General features: G+C 42.9%; 1 protein-coding gene, 1 long non-coding RNA gene and 1 pseudogene across 3 annotated transcripts; 2 read left to right on the forward strand and 1 right to left on the reverse strand.

The window, feature by feature from the left end:
• The first annotated feature begins 4 nt into the window (after nucleotides 1-4).
• On the forward strand, nucleotides 5-5207 carry prkar1aa (protein kinase, cAMP-dependent, regulatory, type I, alpha (tissue specific extinguisher 1) a). The gene is made up of 11 exons (XM_008330532.3): nucleotides 5-140; nucleotides 1134-1314; nucleotides 1425-1592; nucleotides 1727-1818; nucleotides 1918-1979; nucleotides 2066-2112; nucleotides 2263-2421; nucleotides 2503-2563; nucleotides 2641-2762; nucleotides 2967-3048; nucleotides 3169-5207. The coding sequence occupies exons 2-11, from the start codon at nucleotides 1141-1143 to the stop codon at nucleotides 3339-3341; spliced, it is 1140 nt and encodes a 379-aa protein (XP_008328754.1). The 5' UTR covers nucleotides 5-140; nucleotides 1134-1140; the 3' UTR covers nucleotides 3342-5207.
• A 218-nt stretch (nucleotides 5208-5425) lies between these two features.
• On the forward strand, nucleotides 5426-8472 carry LOC103393536 (zinc finger C2HC domain-containing protein 1A pseudogene; annotated as a pseudogene).
• On the reverse strand, nucleotides 7256-16605 carry LOC112488418 (uncharacterized). Of its 2 annotated transcripts, none has more exons than XR_003052433.1 (7): nucleotides 15721-16605; nucleotides 13235-15646; nucleotides 12780-13154; nucleotides 12624-12695; nucleotides 11738-11757; nucleotides 9022-10987; nucleotides 7256-7386 (listed from the first exon to the last, which is right to left on the reverse strand). It is a non-coding gene; the product is annotated as an uncharacterized LOC112488418 (long non-coding RNA). The 2 variants fall into 2 exon arrangements; XR_003052432.1 differs by having other exon boundaries at nucleotides 9022-11526.
• Between the last annotated feature and the right edge of the window lie 2815 nt (nucleotides 16606-19420).

The following is a 19420-nucleotide window of genomic DNA, read 5'->3' on the forward strand; positions in this document are numbered from 1 at the left end:
AACTTTATTAACGTCAGTTTTGTATCCTTTCTAAGTTGCGATCCCTTTACTATGAAAGGACCAAAGCGGAAGTGAAGGAACTCGGATGTCAAGAAGTAAGTGAAGAAAAACCAGAAGAGGTTTGTTTTTTTACTGATACGGTGAGTGTTTTCTTTCTCTTTTCCATTTCGCACGCTTACAGAAGTATCCCTTTAAAAGTTTTTCATACTTCATCATCTGAACGCTGTGTTCTTTTTTTGTTTGTTTTTAGCGTTATGCCTATTGCTAACGGCTAGGTCACTAAGCTAGTTGAAGTCCATTTTGTTTCCTCATTTTGAGCAGCCCTCGCTGTTTACAACAATGTCATTACTGTACTCGCTGTGCCACATTGGACAACGTTAGACTTTCTTGTAAACATTAGCGTTAGGCGACATTGAAGTCAAGCGCATACCATCGAAAAGTTTATTTAAAAAAACTTTTTTCCTCAGTTTATTAAACGGTTGTAGCCGTGCGGCTATAACATCCTGTACCGTTTACTTCGCCGCTGATGTCTGTGGAGTCTACTTTGTATTAGTAACCTTTCCACGCCCTTTTTACAAGTAAATGTTTTATGTTAAATGTGCAAATACATCGAATAAGTTCTCTCAGGTTTACATTAAATTTATTTGTAAAAACTACAATAACTTAGATATATATTGTCAGAGTTATAGGAGTTTAAGATCTGAGTTTACAAACTCGTAATGTTTTTGTTTTTTAAATGCACCATAAACGGTATAGTAGGTATTGAACAATAGACAGTAGTTCTCAATACCCTCTGGTCTATCAGCTGAAGGTCACCTGCTTATGTTTACTGATAGAAGCACAGTAGGCTTTTGTAGCAGCAGGATATGATGATGTGATAAAAGTGAACGGCTTTTGTGAACTTGGCATAATATATTGTAAATTAATATGAATTGGTTTTCTTTTGCAACGTTTGATATTAAAATTGTTGGCGTATAAATTGCAGGTCAAGTGTATTAGGTAGTCTATGTAATGGAGGCTTGAATACATGGTTTGGTTATAGCATTCTGTTTGTAAATGCAACAAAAAAAGCCTTTAAATCCATCCAATCCATCTTTGTGTTTACTTTTCCTTTCTCCTTTGTTTCATCTTAGAATAAAGATGGCATCCAGCAACCTAAGTGCTGAGGAGGAGCGGAGCCTGATGGAATGCGAGCAGTACGTCCAGAAGCACAACATCCAGCAGCTGCTGAAAGATTGCATCATCCAGCTCTGCACAGCACGGCCGGAACGACCCATGGCTTTTCTGAGAGAGCACTTTGAAAAACTAGAGAAGGTGACAGTGAATGATGTAGAACATACCAAAGAGAGAGAGTTTTGAACCGCAAGCTAATGTTGGGCCTGTATTATAAAGGATGTATTAATATAACATCTGCTGTCATGCAGGAGGAGGCTAAAAAGGTGGCTCCACAGCACAAGGCCAACTCTGTGTCAGACTCTCGTGAGGATGAAGTGTCTCCACCCATGAACCCTGTGGTCAGAGGTCGGAGCCGGAGAGGAGCGATCAGTGCCGAGGTGTACACGGAGGAAGACGCCGCCTCGTATGTCAGAAAGGTGATGCTGCTGTTCAAATGAACTTAACAGAATATGATAAATGTAAAAAATAAAAATAAAAAAGAGTGAATGTAAAGTAAGTAAGTAAACAGTTCTCAACCAGTTGACCTTCAACTTTTATTTTTATAAACCAGGTGGTTCCTAAAGACTACAAGAGTATGGCAGCTCTGGGCAAAGCCATGGAGAAGAACGTGCTGTTTGCTCACCTGGATGACAATGAGAGAAGGTGAGTGCAACAAACATCTCACTTCATCTTCTGCAATCTGGCAGAGAGTAGTCTGCTGAGAAGTTCCTCAGCTCATTCTTTTCTTTTCTCTCTTTCCAGTGACATTTTTGACGCCATGTTTTCTGTCAACTTTCTCGCCGGAGAGACAGTCATCCAACAAGGTGGGTTTAAAGTTGACGTAACACAAGGATTACTTTGTCCATTGTTCTCAGTCTGTTCATTTACGGGAGTTTCCCTGATGCTGCAGGTGATGAAGGAGACAACTTCTACGTGATTGACCAGGGAGAGATGGATGTAAGAGCTTTTTGTCTTTTGTTGCATGTAAAACCGTCCAATCAGAGACAGCCCCTGACAAATATACTGCTGTGATGCTGAGATATCGTCATACAGGTGTGAGGAGCGATAATGGTGTCATTTCTTGGTCTGCTCTTTGTCTCCCCCTAGGTTTATGTGAACAATGTTTGGGTGACCAGTATTGGTGAGGGAGGAAGTTTTGGGGAGCTGGCCCTCATCTACGGGACCCCACGTGCAGCAACAGTCCGGGCAAAGTCCAACGTCAAGCTGTGGGGCATCGACCGAGACAGCTACAGGAGGATACTGATGGTGAGCTGTCCAGCACTGAAGACCTTTGGTCCGCGGAGACTGAACGACTTGGTTAAATAAACTGATGTGTTTTCCTCGTAGGGGAGCACTTTGAGAAAGCGCAAGATGTACGAGGAGTTCCTCAGCAAGGTTTCCATTTTAGGTGAGAACTCAGCTCCGCTGTATTTCTGTTTTAATTAAATGGATAGACGCATTGATCCGTATGTTGTTTCTGGGCAGAGTCTCTGGACAAGTGGGAGCGTCTGACCGTGGCTGACGCCCTGGAGACGGTGCTGTTTAAGGACGGACAGAAAATCGTGGTTCAGGGAGAACCTGGTGACGAGTTCTTCATTATCCTGGAGGTACTGAACTCACTTTTCTTCAAACACTTTTTTTTCTTATTATGGTATTGACCCAGAGTCAGCTGCAGTCGCCATTTTTCAGATCCAAACGTGAAGGGGAACGGTTAGAAAATAAAATAAAAAAATAAGTCATCAATTAAAAAAATAGCAAAATCAACAAAGTGTCCTTGCAAGAGCTGTAATTTATATTCCATGTGTCGTCAGGGCACAGCAGCAGTTCTTCAGAGAAGGTCCAAGGATGAGGAGTTTGTGGAGGTGGGCAGACTGGGACCTTCTGACTACTTTGGTGAGTTCAACATCAGACCTTCCTCTCTGACCTTTAACCCTCATCACACTGGATTTTCTTTTTATCCCAGAGAGCTCCCCTAATATAGAACTGACTCAAACTGTTTTTTTTCTCGTCCAGGTGAGATCGCCTTGCTGATGAACCGGCCCCGCGCTGCCACCGTGGCTGCGTGCGGACCTCTGAAGTGTGTGAAACTGGACCGGCCGAGGTTTGAGCGAGTCCTGGGACCCTGCTCCGACATCCTGAAGAGGAACATCGAGCAGTACAACAGCTTTGTTTCCCTCTCCGTCTGAGCTCCAGCCCTCTGACCCGCAGCCTCCACCTCTGCACTTCACTTTGCCGTGTAACCACACCCACATCCCTCTGTTACTGCCTGTCATTATTTATTGTATCTGTGGGTATATTCTCAGAAGATCTACTGTGGGCCGTGACGTAAAAACACAGGTTTCCATCATTCAGCTCCCTCAGGGTCACTAGGACTGTACGTTGGCAGTTTAGACAGTATTTCCAGGTTGTTCCTGTGAAACATCAGTGATTCTTCCAAAATAGTTCTGTTTTTATTGTCCACAGTGTGACAGTAGTAGTTTGACATTTTATGAAGTTTATCCAAACCAAAGACATTCCTCTTAGTTGTCAGACTAACGTTAACGTTAACCTCTTATTAAGATAATAGAACTGGGTCAGGGTGTCGGCCTGGTCCACTGTCCTCGTCCCACGGCTCTTTGTTTGTTCGTTTGTCTTGATGTTCTTTACATTTTTTTTTTAAAAAGGTCACAGACATTTGACTGCATTTGTCCAACGTTGTGTTTGTCTTGTTTTGAGACAAAATTCTCCGGTAAATTCCAGTCACATCATCGTCACCGTTTGATTATTTACTTTTAACACTTTTCGTTATTTCTGCCTTTCAGCTCACTCTGTTTCCTCCTCGTTACTGAATCTTGACAAAGCAGACATTTCAGTCTCACTTTAAAAAAAAAAAAAACGATGTGGTGTGTTTGGATTTATATACTGTATTTTGTGTGAAAAACAAAAACAAAACAATGTGTGAAAATGATGCATGTTTTAGGCTAAATTTCCAGAGTGACCACTGACCACTGCCAAATAGTGAGACACGACAGCCCCCTGTTGGTAACTGAACATCGGCAGTTATTGTTATTATAAGTTTTAGATTTATAAATATCAGGATGACTTTAATACAGTTTTTTTCCTTCTAGTTTTCATGCTATAAATTTGGTTCATGTTCGTAACATGGAGTTAGTCTGTGACACAGGTGACTGAGTTTTTATTTGTTGTTGTTGTGTTTAGCTTGAACACCAAAGGAAAGATTAGACTGACTAAAGGAAAAAGTCATGTGACTTATATGTAAACTACTTTTAAAAAACACCATAAGGAAGATATTTTTAAATTCTGACACAGTGTAGAGTGGTTAGTGCTCTTGCCTTACAACATGACGTTCACTTGTTTGATCCCTGGTCCTCCCTGTGTGTGTTTTCTCCAGCCCAGTCTCCCACATGCAGGTTAAGGGATGAGTTAGCACTTTGACGTTGTTGGTCTCCTGTCACGCAGTCACAGTGTTTCCTGGTCACACATCTGTAGCTGCAGATCTGGTACTGTTGACCTGATGGAGCTGTGAACACCAGAGAACATGGAGAACAGTTTAGTTGACCTAACATTTCACCTCACATCCAGAACAAGTGAGTGATTATTTTCAGGCTGCATTCAACAGCAATCTGATTGATGTTCTCAGGTGGGGCCCCTGACGGCTTTAGGGGCCCAGACGTGTGCCTGCCCTGTTGTAACCACCCCTGTTCAGACACTGGTGTTGTGTCGTTTCACAGAAGTCTTAATTATCCTAATTATCTGTCAGACTGTTGGTACACAATAATGCTGTTTAAACCTGGTACTGTTGTTTTCCCCCCGTGTTCGTACACATGCAGTATTTTCCACTGACTGTATATGACGTATTGCTGCGTTCACCTGGATGTGTTCACTTTAATAATCCCGACTCAGTCCAACCTGTCACCAGTCTCTCAGAGGACCAGTCTTTTTACACTTTTTATGACAATTATCCACTGATTGTTCTTCAGTGACGCTGTGTGTTAAAGAGTTGTTTTTTTCTTCTTCACTGCACAGTCAAGCAATAAAGAAATCAATCTTTTCTTGTGTGTCTCTGTACTTGGTGTATTATCGCACACACCCTCCTCAATACACCCAAACAGAATGTGGACTTCTGGGTCATTTAAGATGCAGATCAAATGGTTCAAACATAGAAAGAAATGGAAGACGTTTCATTGGAAAAACAACAACTTTACACTCTCTCTATAGTGTTATTGCTGCATTCTGGCAATGAGCTCCAGTTGATTTTAAAATGTTAAAAAATTCATTACAAACGCCAAGAAACAATAAGGTGCAATACCAGTGGATAAACAGCAGAGGTCGCTACGTTCACAGGGTTTCTTTCTCGGTGTTTCTCAAACGTCCCGAGGTCAAACTCCCCAGACTAATAAAATTATAAATATTCATGATTCTCACAAGCATGTACAGTATTTAAATTTATTTCAAAATGTGTGAAAATTAAAAAAAGTTTAAGAAACGGACGGTGCTCAAAAGAGGTGATGTGGAGTGGGTGAACACTGGGTGTGAACTGTGGAGCTCGTTTTGTTAGTGGTCAGCTAATTTAACTCAGCATTACCATCATGACCGTCCTCTCGGTGTATCGTTGTATAAGGAGAGTGTGTATGACATCATGGTTTACAGTAAATGATAATGGCTATGGATCAGGTCACTGTTCCTCAATAGCTCAAAGGTCAGGGATTGATTGATGCTGATGACATATTGATTATGAATGGGTCCCATTGATGGCAGATGAAGAGGCTATTTATAAAAGTCATTATGCAACAGTCTTTGGTCACAGTCATTAGCAGGGTTAACACAATTTAAAGGATTATTTCTACATAAACACTTTTCACTATAAAGCTGTGGATCGTATCTAACCTTGATCAACACTGGATTTGTTTTTCTGAGAAAATAACATACAAAATTATCAATGTCTTAGGAAAACCATAATCTCATAACTACATTGCTGTGTCGGTTTTTTAAGAACACATGAGCCCGGTTATGATATGTGGGTGGCATCTGTTTAATTAATGAAAAGAATTAAATTGATACATTAACCCTAGCCCACTAGGCGGCGGTATTGCACATATGATTTTTATTTTTACATGCCTACCAATGCTAATAAAATATGTATACACAAAAATACGTGCTAACATTGGCCTTTTTAAAAAAATAAAATAGGCACAATTGATGGTGTGGATTAAAGCCTTCACCATTAAAGGTTTATGCATTTAATGACTTTGATCTACAATCCTCTGAGAAGAGCAGAAAAGGTGGATGAAGAGATACCAACTGAAAAAAGAATTAACTGTTTCTGTCCGTGTGACAGGTGAGAAGATGAATTTTTGTCAATCTTGTCTCTGTGTGTTGCTCATGTTTGTGTTTTTAGTATAAGACTATTCATTTCCATCTTCCCTTGACAGCAGCAGTGGCGGCAGCAGCAGTGGTGGCAGCAGCAGCATTGGTCAAAGGGTTAAAACGTGATGATGGATGACGGCAGGACAGCTCCTCAGGACTGGGCTCAATGCCACACCTGCAAACGATGGTTCCTCCCTAAGGCCCTAGAGACACACGCTAAAATCTGCATCAAGATAACCAACAAAAAGAGAAAGGTTTTTGACTCCAGCAAACAGCGGGCCGAGGGCACAGACCTGTCCATGGCCAAACCCCTCAAACCAAAATCAGAAAGTTCAGCAGCAGATAAAGCTAACCCCAACAAGAAAAACAACAACTGGCGCAAGACACACGAGGACTTCATCGCAACAATCCGTGCAGCCAAGAGCCTGGCCAAGGTGATGAAGGAGGGGGGACCTCTGCCTCCCCCTCCTCCTCCCACTTTTAATCCAGATTATATTCAGTGTCCGTGCTGTCAGCGGAGGTTTAATGAGACTGCGGCTGAAAGACACATTAAGTTTTGCCAGGAAAAATCTGCCCGTATGCCCCAGAAGAGCAATTTCGAAGATACCAAAAAAGTCCAGACTCGCACACTTTACAAACCTCCGCCTCCTTTAAAGAAGTCCAACACCTCTGTCCCGTCAAATCTGCCCTGCGCCTCCTCTAATTTAGGCCAGCGCTCAGGTCCAGGGCAGTCCTCTGTAATTCCATCTTTGTCATTCTCCTCTGCTGGACAGTTTGGGAATAACCTCGGCAGCCCTTCGTCCAGTCTGGACACCAAAGTGCGAACAACCAACCCTGGACAGGCCTCCGTGAGGAACGCTCAGTCTAGAGTGGAGTTGAACAAGAGGAGAGCAGACGCGCAGTTATTACAGAACGATGTGGACGGCATGAACGAGGTGGAGCGACTGAAGACCAAGTTCTGTTACAAGTGTGGGAGCAGGTACCCGGTGGAATCAGCCAAATTCTGCTGCGAGTGCGGCATCAAGAGGATTAACATGTGACGGATGATTACAGGCCACACGGTGGCGTAGTGGTCAGTGCTTCTGCCTCACATCAAGATCAACTCTAACTGATTGTCTTCTGTAGCCATGCACTCAAATGTGGTGCAGAAGGACCACTGAGGTTCAACAGACCCCCTCCTGGACCTCACTGCACCAGTAAATCCTCATTCTTTTTTCCACTTTACCTCCAAGAAACATCTGTCCACCTGTTCTCTCCAACAACAAAGGTTCCTGCTAGGTCCTGTCTCACATTCTGTCCAGCTCTTTGAGGTTTGGGTTTACCTTTATCTTAACAGAAGTGCAGAATGCAGCAAATACAATATACTGCAGAACAAGTGGAAACCTGGAAGAAGCACATTACTCTGATACTGTTTTACGGCCATTTTTTGTTATTTATTATCAATAAAAAAACACATAAAAACAAATACTATTTCATTTCACACATTACCCATGAAGGATAACTTCCTGTTAAACAACATAACAACAACGATTCGTCATTCTCCTCAGCCTAGAAAGTCTGATATCCTACTTTTTATTCTACCTCTTCTCTGCCATTTAGGTCAGTGATGTCTGAGAGCTGGGTTATAATGTTTAATCACGAGGTTCAAACACGACCATTGAATGCACCACTGACATGGTGCAATTCCTTGCAGGTCATTGCAAATTGAAAAAAAAGAAAACGGGAGTGAAGCATTCCCAGCAGGAGTGAATACAGACAAAGACTGACAGCAGCAAAATGGACGCCTGGGTCAAATGAACCAGGCTTCAAACTGTGAGTTTAATTACATTGTTGTAACATCTGTCGTCGTCCTAACAGCATCACAACACCATTAACATATCGATTACTGATGTTTTAAATAAAGTGAGAAGTGACAACATTTCACCATTACACATCAAATCAATAAATGATTCCATTGTCTTTATAATGTATTTAAATCGGGATGGTTTAAATTATTTAGGCCATCACTTTTTTTGATCGTTTAATCATTAAACATCGGCTAAAAATAAAACGTCAGCATTATTTTTGGTTTGTTTATTTCATGTTTATGTTAAATTACAATGACATATGACAAATTAGAAATAATTTCGGGATGGTTTAAATTATTTAGGCCATAACTTTTTTTGATCGTTTAATCATTTGTCTAATTTTACGCAGCTACAAATAAAACGTCGAAATTATTTAGCTTCTTTTATTTCATGTTTATGTTAAATTATAATGACATATACAAATTAGAAATAATTAAACGGATATCCCATAGTGCTGGAAGCACAAGGCCGTTAACTCACAAATGGAGGGAAGCTAAAGTTGCTAATGCTAAATGTTCACTGACTTGAACGTTAAGCGAATGCCGTGTCGTACACATTTAAACTGCAAATGACACGCTAACATTTTGATTTCCTATCAAATGTTATGCTAGGAAAACATTGGCGTAATTTAATCCAGTTACTGTGTATTTACCTTTACTTTGGCGAACAAAGTCGGCCGGTTGTACCGCAGGCGGTAAAAACAATGGATGTACTTCCTCATTTCACCAACTGTTTTATGGCGTGCTGGTAAACCGTCATCTACGACAACTCCATGGTCATTTTTTACTGTATCCATAATAATCCCACAAAGCTGATTTAATGCGCTTATTCAAGGGTAAAAACGGTTTTCTTCTGTAGTTCACCCCACTAGGGCACGACTACGACATACTTCTGTAACTTGCACGGATCGAAAACAAAGCAACACACGCCGCGACACAACTCGCTGGTGTTGTGTAACTTTGTTTTCGTTCCGTTTGCGTTGCGCTTAAATGTAGTTCCGCCATGTTGTTTTCTGACGGTATTTAGGAAACGTTACCACAAATAAACCGTAGCGGTTAAAACAGCAATTAATTGTAATATCGACTTATCTTTAAACCTTAACTGGAGACCCTTCCCACCCTCCTGTGACCCAGAAAAGATCTCAAATGTAAAGGAGTGATGCAACAAGAGTCAAAACTCAAACCATTATTTATTTATCTGTTGAAGAAAATCTAAAAGTGTAACATCGTTGTGCTCCTCTTTGTGTGTTTCCCGTCTTTTTTTCATCATCACCTCTCATCAATGTCAGTCCTGTCGAACCGCATCGCCATCACGGGCTGCTGTGCGGATGGTGGAGCCCCGTGAAGAGCGAGAGAGAACGAGAGCTGACCCACTTTCTGACAGTGAAGACAGAAAAGTGAAGAACTTTCCTGTGCTTCATTAATCTTTAGTAGCGTTATCTTTTTTTTCTTCTTCCTACCCGTCAGTGTCTGACATCTCTCTGGTCTCCTCACGTTCTCCACCCACTGGTTCTCCACTGTTTTTTAGAGTTAGTCGGGTCAGTGCTTCACTCACATGGCCTCAGTGTAGTTACATAAGCACAGAGTTCTGAGGCACTGTTCACACACCAACAGTCTCTCTCTCTCTCTCTCGTCCTTGTGTCTGATGATCCGTTTATTTCCCTCCAGAAATAATCAGTGCGACTGTGTTGATGTTCTCCTTAGAACATCAACACAGTCATGCTGTTGATCATCTGACCTGTTGATCTAAAGCAGTGGTTTAACAATTCTAACACTCCAGCTCTGAGCCGGATGTCATTAGTTCTTCAGTAGCTGATGTGAACCAGCCTTCTACCAGAAGGTCAGGGGTTTGATACCCTTCTTCTCCAGTGTTCAGGCCACAGAACCCCCAACCAGATGGAGAGGTAGAGCAGGGGTGTCTGAAGGTAAATGTCAATGTAAAGGGATGTTTCAAGCCAGGGGTCAAACATACAGTCTGTGGGCCAAAACCGGGCCGTTAGGGTGTTCAATCTGGCCGGCTTGATGAATTTAAGAAATCTCGAATTTAAGAAACTTCTGTGCATGAAAACAAAGGACTAATGAAAACATGGACTAATTGTTTTTTATAGTTAATTACCACTAGACATCTAATTAGGTTGTATGCGGCCTGTAAACCAAAATGAGTTTGACACCCGTTTTAAGCTAAAGTGTCATTAAAATCCCAAACTCTACTGCAGTTTGAGATTGTACTGTGGTTGTGTGCTCTTTGACAGCTGTGCTAACGTCAAGGTCGGGGCGGTTTATTTCAGGGCCGGCTGGATGAGCAGGCAGAGAAACAAAGAGAGAACACAGAGCGTTCCCGTTCTCATAGTTTACTTTTCTCTGCATCAAAAGCCACTTTGTTGTGGGGAGCATTTTCATTCTGTGGCTGCTCCTCGGTACTGCACTCAAGTGGATCCAGTGGTTGCGTTGGCCCGGCCGAGTTCAGAGTGAATGAAGTAAAATAAGATAAAGTACTGACGGGGGAATCACAGCTGCAGCCGAGGCCACGTGGAGCCAGGCATCATGAAAAACCACAGCTGTTCTGGTGGAAGACACGGACAAACGGCTGCTCGTCATGTACGTGTTTCACTGCTGCATCTGGTCAAATAATCCAGAGGGATTATGAGATAACACCAGAAGTAAATAAATACAACTGTTATTGACATTTAAAACCATCGCATTACACAAGAAAAAGTATTAAATCAAATTAGAATTTTAATCTTCTTTGGTCTTCCCATCATGTACCAAACATTAATGAGTTACAGTGCCACCTACTGGGTGCTTTCTTTTCTTCCCAAACATTTTCACTAAGAAGTGTTTCTTCACCAAAAAATAACTAATTCTTCATTTGTAATTTTGTAGATGAAGAAGCAAACAAACAGCTCTCTCTCTCTCTCTCTGTGTGTGTGTGTGTGTGTTGTTCTGAAGTGATACGTGGCAGATGAAAACGTTCCCTGGACACGAACGTCGTGAGTTGATGTGAAGTACAGTCCACGAGCCTCAGCAGCCAGTTTCCCTGCAGTGATGTTTCCAGTGAAGCTGAGGTTTATTTTCAGTCACCGCTGCCTGATTACAGAGAGCTGCTGCAGTCGAGGCCGGACTCAAGAGAAACCTCAGAGCTTCAACGTGGCTGTTAACTGCACACACACACACACACACACACACCTTTGAAATAATTGGAACCATCCTGACCAGCTGTACTCTGACAAAGTTTCCTCACTTCACGTTTCCATAACTTGAAAATACTGAACTTACACACATATTAACCCAAAAAACAAAAAAAGAAAAGAAAAAAAAAACAAGAAAACCCAAATACCTTTAAAAACATAAAACATGGTCAGAACTCACCTCTGGGGGGCGCCAGAGCACTATAGTGGAGACACAAAACAACAAAAAAGAAGTTATTTTTTAATTTAAATGTCATTTATCATATAAACAGAAAGACAGGAAAGATAAACGGTTTTAAATGTCATTTATCATATAAACAGAGGAAAGATAAAAAGGAAGAAGTAAAAAAATGAATACATATGAAACTGAAAATATAAGGCTCATATTATACATTATATAAACCACAGAAGTAAAAAAAAAAAAGAATACATATGAAACTGAAAATATAAGATTCATCTACATTACTGTATATACACCACGGTGGTCCTAGTTCTATGACTTGAAAACCCACTTTTTTTTCTTTTTGCAGAAATGAAATTGTTATGAAACATTATAACATAATTGAGTTTCTTTTGTGAAATGGTCCGTGATAAGACACGGCTAATCGCAGGAAACGTTACATCATCGTAGACTGCAGGGAGGAGGGAACTGTGGAAACAAATAATGGATATTTTTGTTATTGTTCCCTCAGGATCCACCTCCAGTTCTGCAGACCTAGATGGTAGTGAAGGAAGTGTGTGGTACTAGAAGATTCCAGGCAGAACTTGGTCAAGGATAAAAAATGCTCTGCTGCCAAAACACTCTCCACAACTACAGACGGCGTTTCGTTTTTTCATGAACTCATTTTCCTTTTTCACTAAATTTCCGACTGCTGCAGAGTGAGCTGACGTAGACAGGAAGTACATCACAGAGTTCAACACCTATTAGCTGTTATATTATGGATTTTTTTACTTATATATTTTAGAGGAACTGCCCCCCTCCCCCTCCTCCCCGACACCCTGTTGGTCCTGTTTTTGCTCTGCATTACTGCTTTATGGACCATTTACACACACACACACACACACACATCAAGTCATCAGCCGTCCCAGAGGACATCAGCTCATCTCACAGCCCATAAACCAGAGCTCATTAGAAGTTCCTGGAAGAAAATGAAAATCCCTTTAGTTTCGTGCCCAGGGACGGACGATTAAAGACAGAAACAAAGCTGAGGCAGATATTCTACCTTGTTGTCCTGGGGCAGGTTTTTACCCCTCTGTGGTGACCTCCAGGGTTAAAGGAAAATATGGGTTCAGGGTTCAACTCGTGACTCGACTGATTGTGACAGTAGCTTGGAAATTCACCACACGTTTCCATATTCATCTTCGACCCTGATGACTTTCAGAGCCAAATATCTGCCACGTTTCCGCCGAACGCCGACCTTTTCCCTCCGGTGAATCCAATTATTCATCAGTTCAATCCGTTTCCTCAGAGACTGGACGGAATCTTTATCCTCTGAGGATATTTACACGTAAATGTCGGTGTCATCTGCGTAAAAGCTGAGGCGCTCTCCTGTGATGAATCCTCTCGGATGGACAGATTTCCGAGGACTCGAGCGATTCTGTGAAAAGATGTCATTCGTTCCAGTCAAAACAAATTCTCACAACGTTCATTAATAAATCATCAGCGATGATGTCATACCTCAGAGAGTCATGTCGCCATCTGTGGCCACTATATTAAAAACATGCCCCACCACAGTTGTCCTGGGGGGGTGGGGGTGAGGAGGGGGCATGACCCAGGCCCCTGATAGAAACCATCCCAGCTTCACTCTGGTTCTACTCCTCATTAATGATCTCAGTATAATAATGGAAGTAATAAAAACAAGGAAACTTCCTTTAACAACTGGTTTTTCAAATACGTTGTTGAAACACTTTCACACATAAACATATATATTAGAGAAGAGAGGAGATTTGAGTGGAGGGTGGAGGTGACGTAAGGCAGATTTCCCATGGGTGGATGAAGTCAACCCGAGCGTTCGTCCGAGGAGAAGGGGGAGAGGAGGAAGCAGGGAGGGAGGGAGGGAGGGAGAGAGAGAGGCCGATGCAGATGGAGAGTAACTGAAGAAGTGAGCGAGTGATTAACTGGGTCACTGAGCGGATGTGTAGCAGAGAACGCCGAAAAAGGTCGAGAACGTAGAGGTCACACCAAGCACGTGAGTGAAGACGGGTTAACGTCTGTGGAAATATTCACGTGTGAGAGGACGGAGAGGTTGAGGAAAAAATAAATTGATTAGAATAATTAAAAAAAAAAAAAAAAGAAAAAAGGTCGACCAAAAAAAAGGCTTCAAAAATTGGTCAGATATAAAGAAATTCACTCTTGATTCACTAATCAACCCAAACCGCATTCTGCGTGATTTCAGGAGAGGATTGAACCTGTGACACTCTTGCTGTAAGGCAAGAGCACTTATCTCCACTTCCATCGCGTGGCCCGTATTTGTTCAATGTTTCTGTAGAAATTTACTGCGGTTAGAATTTCATCTCGACTCGGCGAGACTTGGATCTTTTTTAATCAGATAACATTACAGGAGGTTGACATGACTCACTGTGTGTGTGTGTGTGTGTGTGTGTGTGAGAGACAGAGAGTTTGAAGATCACAATGATAAAAAGACAACGAGCGTGATCATCAAACGCTGAGTCAGCGGCCTGGAGGAGAGAGCGGAAAGTTCAGGATGATGAGGCACGCTCAGAAAAACAACTGTGCGTGTGTGTGTGTGTGTGTTCAGTGCGTAAGATGCAGGGCAGCCTGGGTACCTCCTCTTCCACCCACTGCTCCACTGCGCAGCTCCAGTCAAACCCTCAGTGGGTGAAACAGAAATGTTAGCGTGTTAGCGTGTTAGCTTCAGTCAGATCTGAAATCAAACACACAGAGTGAGTGGCACAAATGTAGCACATAAACATCATTAATGTTTCTATAAAGGGTTAATAAATGAGCGCCCCCGCCCTTCATTCCCCCTCCCTGGAAGAATGATCTGCTCAGCTCGACTCTGAACAGTAGCTGGAGAAGAAAGACGACCAGAGAAGAAGAAAAAAAGGCCTCCAAACAAAGAGCGAGCTCAGGTGACTCTCTGGAGATGAGGCAAAAAAAAAGAAAGAAAAAAAATTAGAGTGAAGAGAGAAGCTCTCTGCTGGATCTACATGAACGCTGGGTTCAAAGTGAAAGCCGTTATGGTCTGTGATGAGTCAGCGGGACTCCTTCATCATCATCATCATGTTGATGTCCTGCTCTTCATCACAGGCTGATTAGGTCGGAACACGTCCTGCTCTGCTGCCCAGACAGGAAATCAGCCTCAGTGTTCAGGAAGTTCTGTTCCTCATGTGGACAGTAACATCCTGAGATACTGATAAAGAATTTCACACTCATGGTTTTTTGGTTTTTTTTCCTTCTTCTTCTTCCAATGGCCTTGGTCACATGACCAGATTCTAAAACACAGGAAAGGAACTGAAAAAAAAACAAGTCCAGAGGGAATTCTGTGGAGAGTGCATTGTCTCTGCTCCGTGTGTGTGTGTGTGTGTAATGGGTCAAAGGTCATACCAGTAAGAAGAGCACTCCAGAGTGGGTAAGCAAGAGGTCAAAGGTGAAAGTGTGTGCTTCCTGTAAAGCTGCACTTGTGGGGACACGTTGTCCTTACAGGGACATTTCTGCAGGTCCTCACTAAAAATGTGATTTGTTGAGATTAGGATTAGACTCAGATTAGACTCAGAGTAAGGATTAAGATTAGGAATATATGATTTAATAGCTAAAGTTAGAGTAAGGACCTAGGATTGGCTTGTGTTTATGGGAAGGGCTCACGAACACCAGCGTGTGTGTGTGTGTGTGTGTGTGTGTGTGTCCACAACATTAGTGGGTCAAAAAAGACAGAACAAAGGAGAGCTGCTGACCTCCAGCCTTAAGTAGCTGTAATCTGTGTGTGTGTGTGTTAAATTGCCCTGCCCTTTGACCCCTGTGCTTTTTGACTGTCAGTCATAATTAGTCCACTGCTGCTCGTCCACAGCTGGTGTCCGTCCGTCCATCCATCCATCCATCCATCCCCACTTTCTTGTGTGCCCCCTCTACCTCTTTTTCTTTCTGGCAGATCTCCATCCATCCCCACTTTCTTGTGTGCCGATGTCTCTCAACGCCTCTTCTACCTCTTTTTCTTTCTGGCAGATTAACTTTAAGCACATTATTGCCACCTACTGGACTGGAGTGTGTGCATCAATTTGTTTTTTCGCAGTGTTATTTTCCTTCTGTCCCAATTCAAACGTTAATAGATATTTAATTGACTTTGATGTTGGGGTGGTGGTGGTGGGGGGGGTCTTTCGTGTGTGTGTGTGTTCTCAGATCTCACAGCCGTTTCCTTACCCACGACCATGCCGTTCTTATCAGTCGACCACAGCGTCGTGACGACAGCAAACCTCAGAAGAAGTTTATCTGTTTGTCCGTCAGTCACACTCCCAGGCGTCTACGGTCCCAGCTCTGAGTCAAATCTAAACTCGAGACGTTCAAAAGCAGCAATTTGAAAATGTCACGATGTGTCAGAGAAGGGAGGTGGAAAAAGAAACCACACCGTGTGTTTTTCAGTGGTGTCTCCGTGTAAACACAACCAAGTCGTTCCTGCGTCGTCTTCACGTTCTCTCTGGATCTGGACGCCTGTGAGTGTCCTCTGGTCTCACTTTCCCTCTGGCTAGTTAGTGCTAATGAAATCTGCTCTGCCAGCAGGTCTGTCAACCGGGGCTATGAGATATGGACACACACCCATACCCACACCCACACGCACACACACGCCAGCCATTATCTCCCTGCTGTGGAGCCTCGGTGTGGTCCAATCACAGGGCGACTTCCCGCCCCAGTCTAAACACTGCAGGGAATGACGGCTATTCTTGGTATGTAAGTCAGGGCTGGAGGTAACAATGAAACACACACACACACACACACACACAGAGTAAACAAGTTATTGTTGCAGGACTGGATGTGTACTGATGATGAAGTGCTTTCTTTTCTCTGTGTTCAGCTGTTTTAACAGTGTGTAGTACCAGTGTAGTACCAGAGTGTAGTCCCAGAGTGTAGTACCAGTGCAGTACCCGAGTGTAGTACCAGAATGTAGTACTAGAGTGAGGTACCCGAGTGTAGTACCAGAATGTAGTACTAGAGTGAGGTACCAGAGTGTGGTACCAGTGCAGTACCCGAGTGTAGTACCAGTGCAGTAACAGAGTGTAGTACCAGAATGTAGTACTAGAGTGAGGTACCCGAGTGTAGTACCAGAATGTAGTACTAGAGTGAGGTACCCGAGTGTAGTACCAGTGCAGTAACAGAGTGTAGTACCAGAATGTAGTACTAGAGTGAGGTACCAGAGTGTGGTACCAGTGCAGTACCCGAGTGTAGTACCAGAATGTAGTACTAGAGTGAGGTACCCGAGTGTAGTACCAGAATGTAGTACTAGAGTGTAGTACCAGAGTGCAGTACCAGAGTGTAGTACCAGAGTGTAGTACCAGAGTGTAGTACCAGAGTGTAGTACCAGAGTGTAGTACCAGAGTGTAGTACCAGAGTGTAGTACCAGAGTGTAGTACCAGAGTGTAGTAACTTTGGGGATTTTTTCCTCGGTGATTTGATGAGTAACCATCTACCTTCACTGGTAATTCTTCTTCCTCGTCCCAGTGTAGGTGGTGGTACGATTCTGAATGACTCAGTTCTGTCCCAAACGAACTGTACACACTGTGAACACAAAAACAAAAGAAATACAGAATGAGGAGAAGTTTGTTCCAAAGTTTTTAAACATGTTTCAACGAACCTCATTTATCGGCCATTTCATTTGAAAAAAAAAACAAAAAATGAGTAAAAAAAATTTTAAATCATTTTCTTTTGCCAACACTGATGATGTCACACATTTATGTTCATAGTAAACTGTCAGTAAAAAGAAATGACATTTATAATAAATGTGTGTGGAGGAGGAGGAGAAACCACAGGTTCACCTCTCAGTGCTGTGAACACAACACAACCATTGTCCTGGGGGGGGGGGGGGCACAGCGTCAGGACCGATTATCTCCTCAGATCCCTGTAATCATATCGTTAGAGCGTGTGTGTGTGTGTGTGTGTGTGTGTGTGTGTGGTTTATCTGTGACTCTGCAGCTCTGCTCTGGATGAACACACACAGCAGTGTGACTGTCACACACCCGTCTGTCCAACAATAACTTCTGTGTTGTTGTTGAGGGTGCGTGTGTGTGTGTGAGAGTGAGAGAAAGAGAGAGAGAGAGAGAGAGAGATTCTGTAGTTTAATAATAGAGCGATAAAAACAACCGCCTTTGATCAAAAACTGTTAAAAACTCAAAGTACAAGATAGTGAGGGGGTGAGGGAGGGTGTGTGTGGGGGGGGTGAGTCTTGTCACTCAGCAGTTCAGTGTAACTGGATGGAACCAGACATTAGGATGAGGAAAAAACTCCGTTCGTTCCATGTGTCGGCGCTAACGTTGCTAACGTTGCTAACGTTGCTAACGTTGCTAACGTTGTCCAAAGTGTGTTAGCAGATGTTCCGTCCTGTGTTTGTCCTCAGTCTGGACTCCTGTCGCAAACTTTATTTCCATTATTAACTTTGGAAACTTTCTCTGTTTTTTTAAAAATCCGTGTGTGTACGTGCACGCTCTCATCTGCTGGTCGGATCAATGATCTCCACGTGTCAGCGACAGTCTAGACTGGACCGACGATCCCGGGCTCAGTTTCCTGTCTGCTGATGAACCGAGCAGAGCTCACAGGAAACGGTCTTTCAGCTCCACCTGCTCCCTGACATTAACGTAAGGCCTGCGGTACGCTGGGTAATTCATCTGTCAATGATTCAAGACACCCTCCAGGTTCTTCTGGAACATGATCCGAGTTAAATCCATCCACCAAAACTGCTAGAAAAAGCTACTAGAACTCCCGAACCAGGACCATCCTCGGGAGAGAGAACACTCGCCTCTCGTGGCGAACGACCATCAGCCCACAGTGACCGTCGACCATCATCGACCTTTAACCCGGAGTCCGATCGGTAACTCTGCCGGTCCGGCCTCAGTGAAGATGGTGGAAAGATGAAATACTGACGTGTTTTTCCCTCTGCACCGAGGATGAAGGTGGAAAAACAGGAGCGTGATTCTTTTTTATGTCTTTAGCGCCGTGACGCCAAACCAAAATGACAACGACAGCAACAAATAAACTGCTGACAAATACGTTACGAGTTAGATGAAGAAAAAGAAACTGATTTGGCCTTGGTGGGTAGAACACTGTTCCAGGGCAGTTCCAAGGATCAAAGGCGGCTCCATGTTATTTTAGCCTGGATAAATAACAGATAAGAGAAAAAAGAGATCTTTAGACGGTTTATTGTGGTTTCGTTTCCGTATTTTGTATGGTTAAAAAAAAACAATCCCTTAATTTTGGAACAAAGAACTTCCTAAATGAAGCGAGTGAAACTTCCTGCTCCGACTGTTGCCGAGCAGAATCTTCTCTGAACTATTCTGGATCTGTCCTCTCAGGCATGAATGTTTTATCGTCGTCCACCAACACCACCACGTCTGTGTGAACGATGTGGAGCGGACACTGATGCTGCTGCACTCCCGTCAGGTCACGGCACTGTTTCCTGTCACTTAAAACCATCAAAATCAAGACTGATGGACTTCAGAACGTCAAGCAATTTTTTTTTTAATTTACCTAAAAATCCTGTCTGTTTTTGTTTGTGTGTGATCTGAAGCTGCAGCATCACAGTGTGTGTGTGTGTGTGTGAGACATTACAGAACTTCATTACACACAGCTATTGCCCATCTGTGAGCTATTACATGTAATTGTATGCGTTATATGAGGCTGTTCAAGACTCGTAAAATGTGT

The sequence above is a fragment of the Cynoglossus semilaevis genome, chromosome 17, assembly GCF_000523025.1.
Source record: "Cynoglossus semilaevis isolate Cse_v1.0 chromosome 17, Cse_v1.0, whole genome shotgun sequence".
Taxonomy (NCBI): Eukaryota; Metazoa; Chordata; class Actinopteri; order Pleuronectiformes; family Cynoglossidae; genus Cynoglossus; species Cynoglossus semilaevis.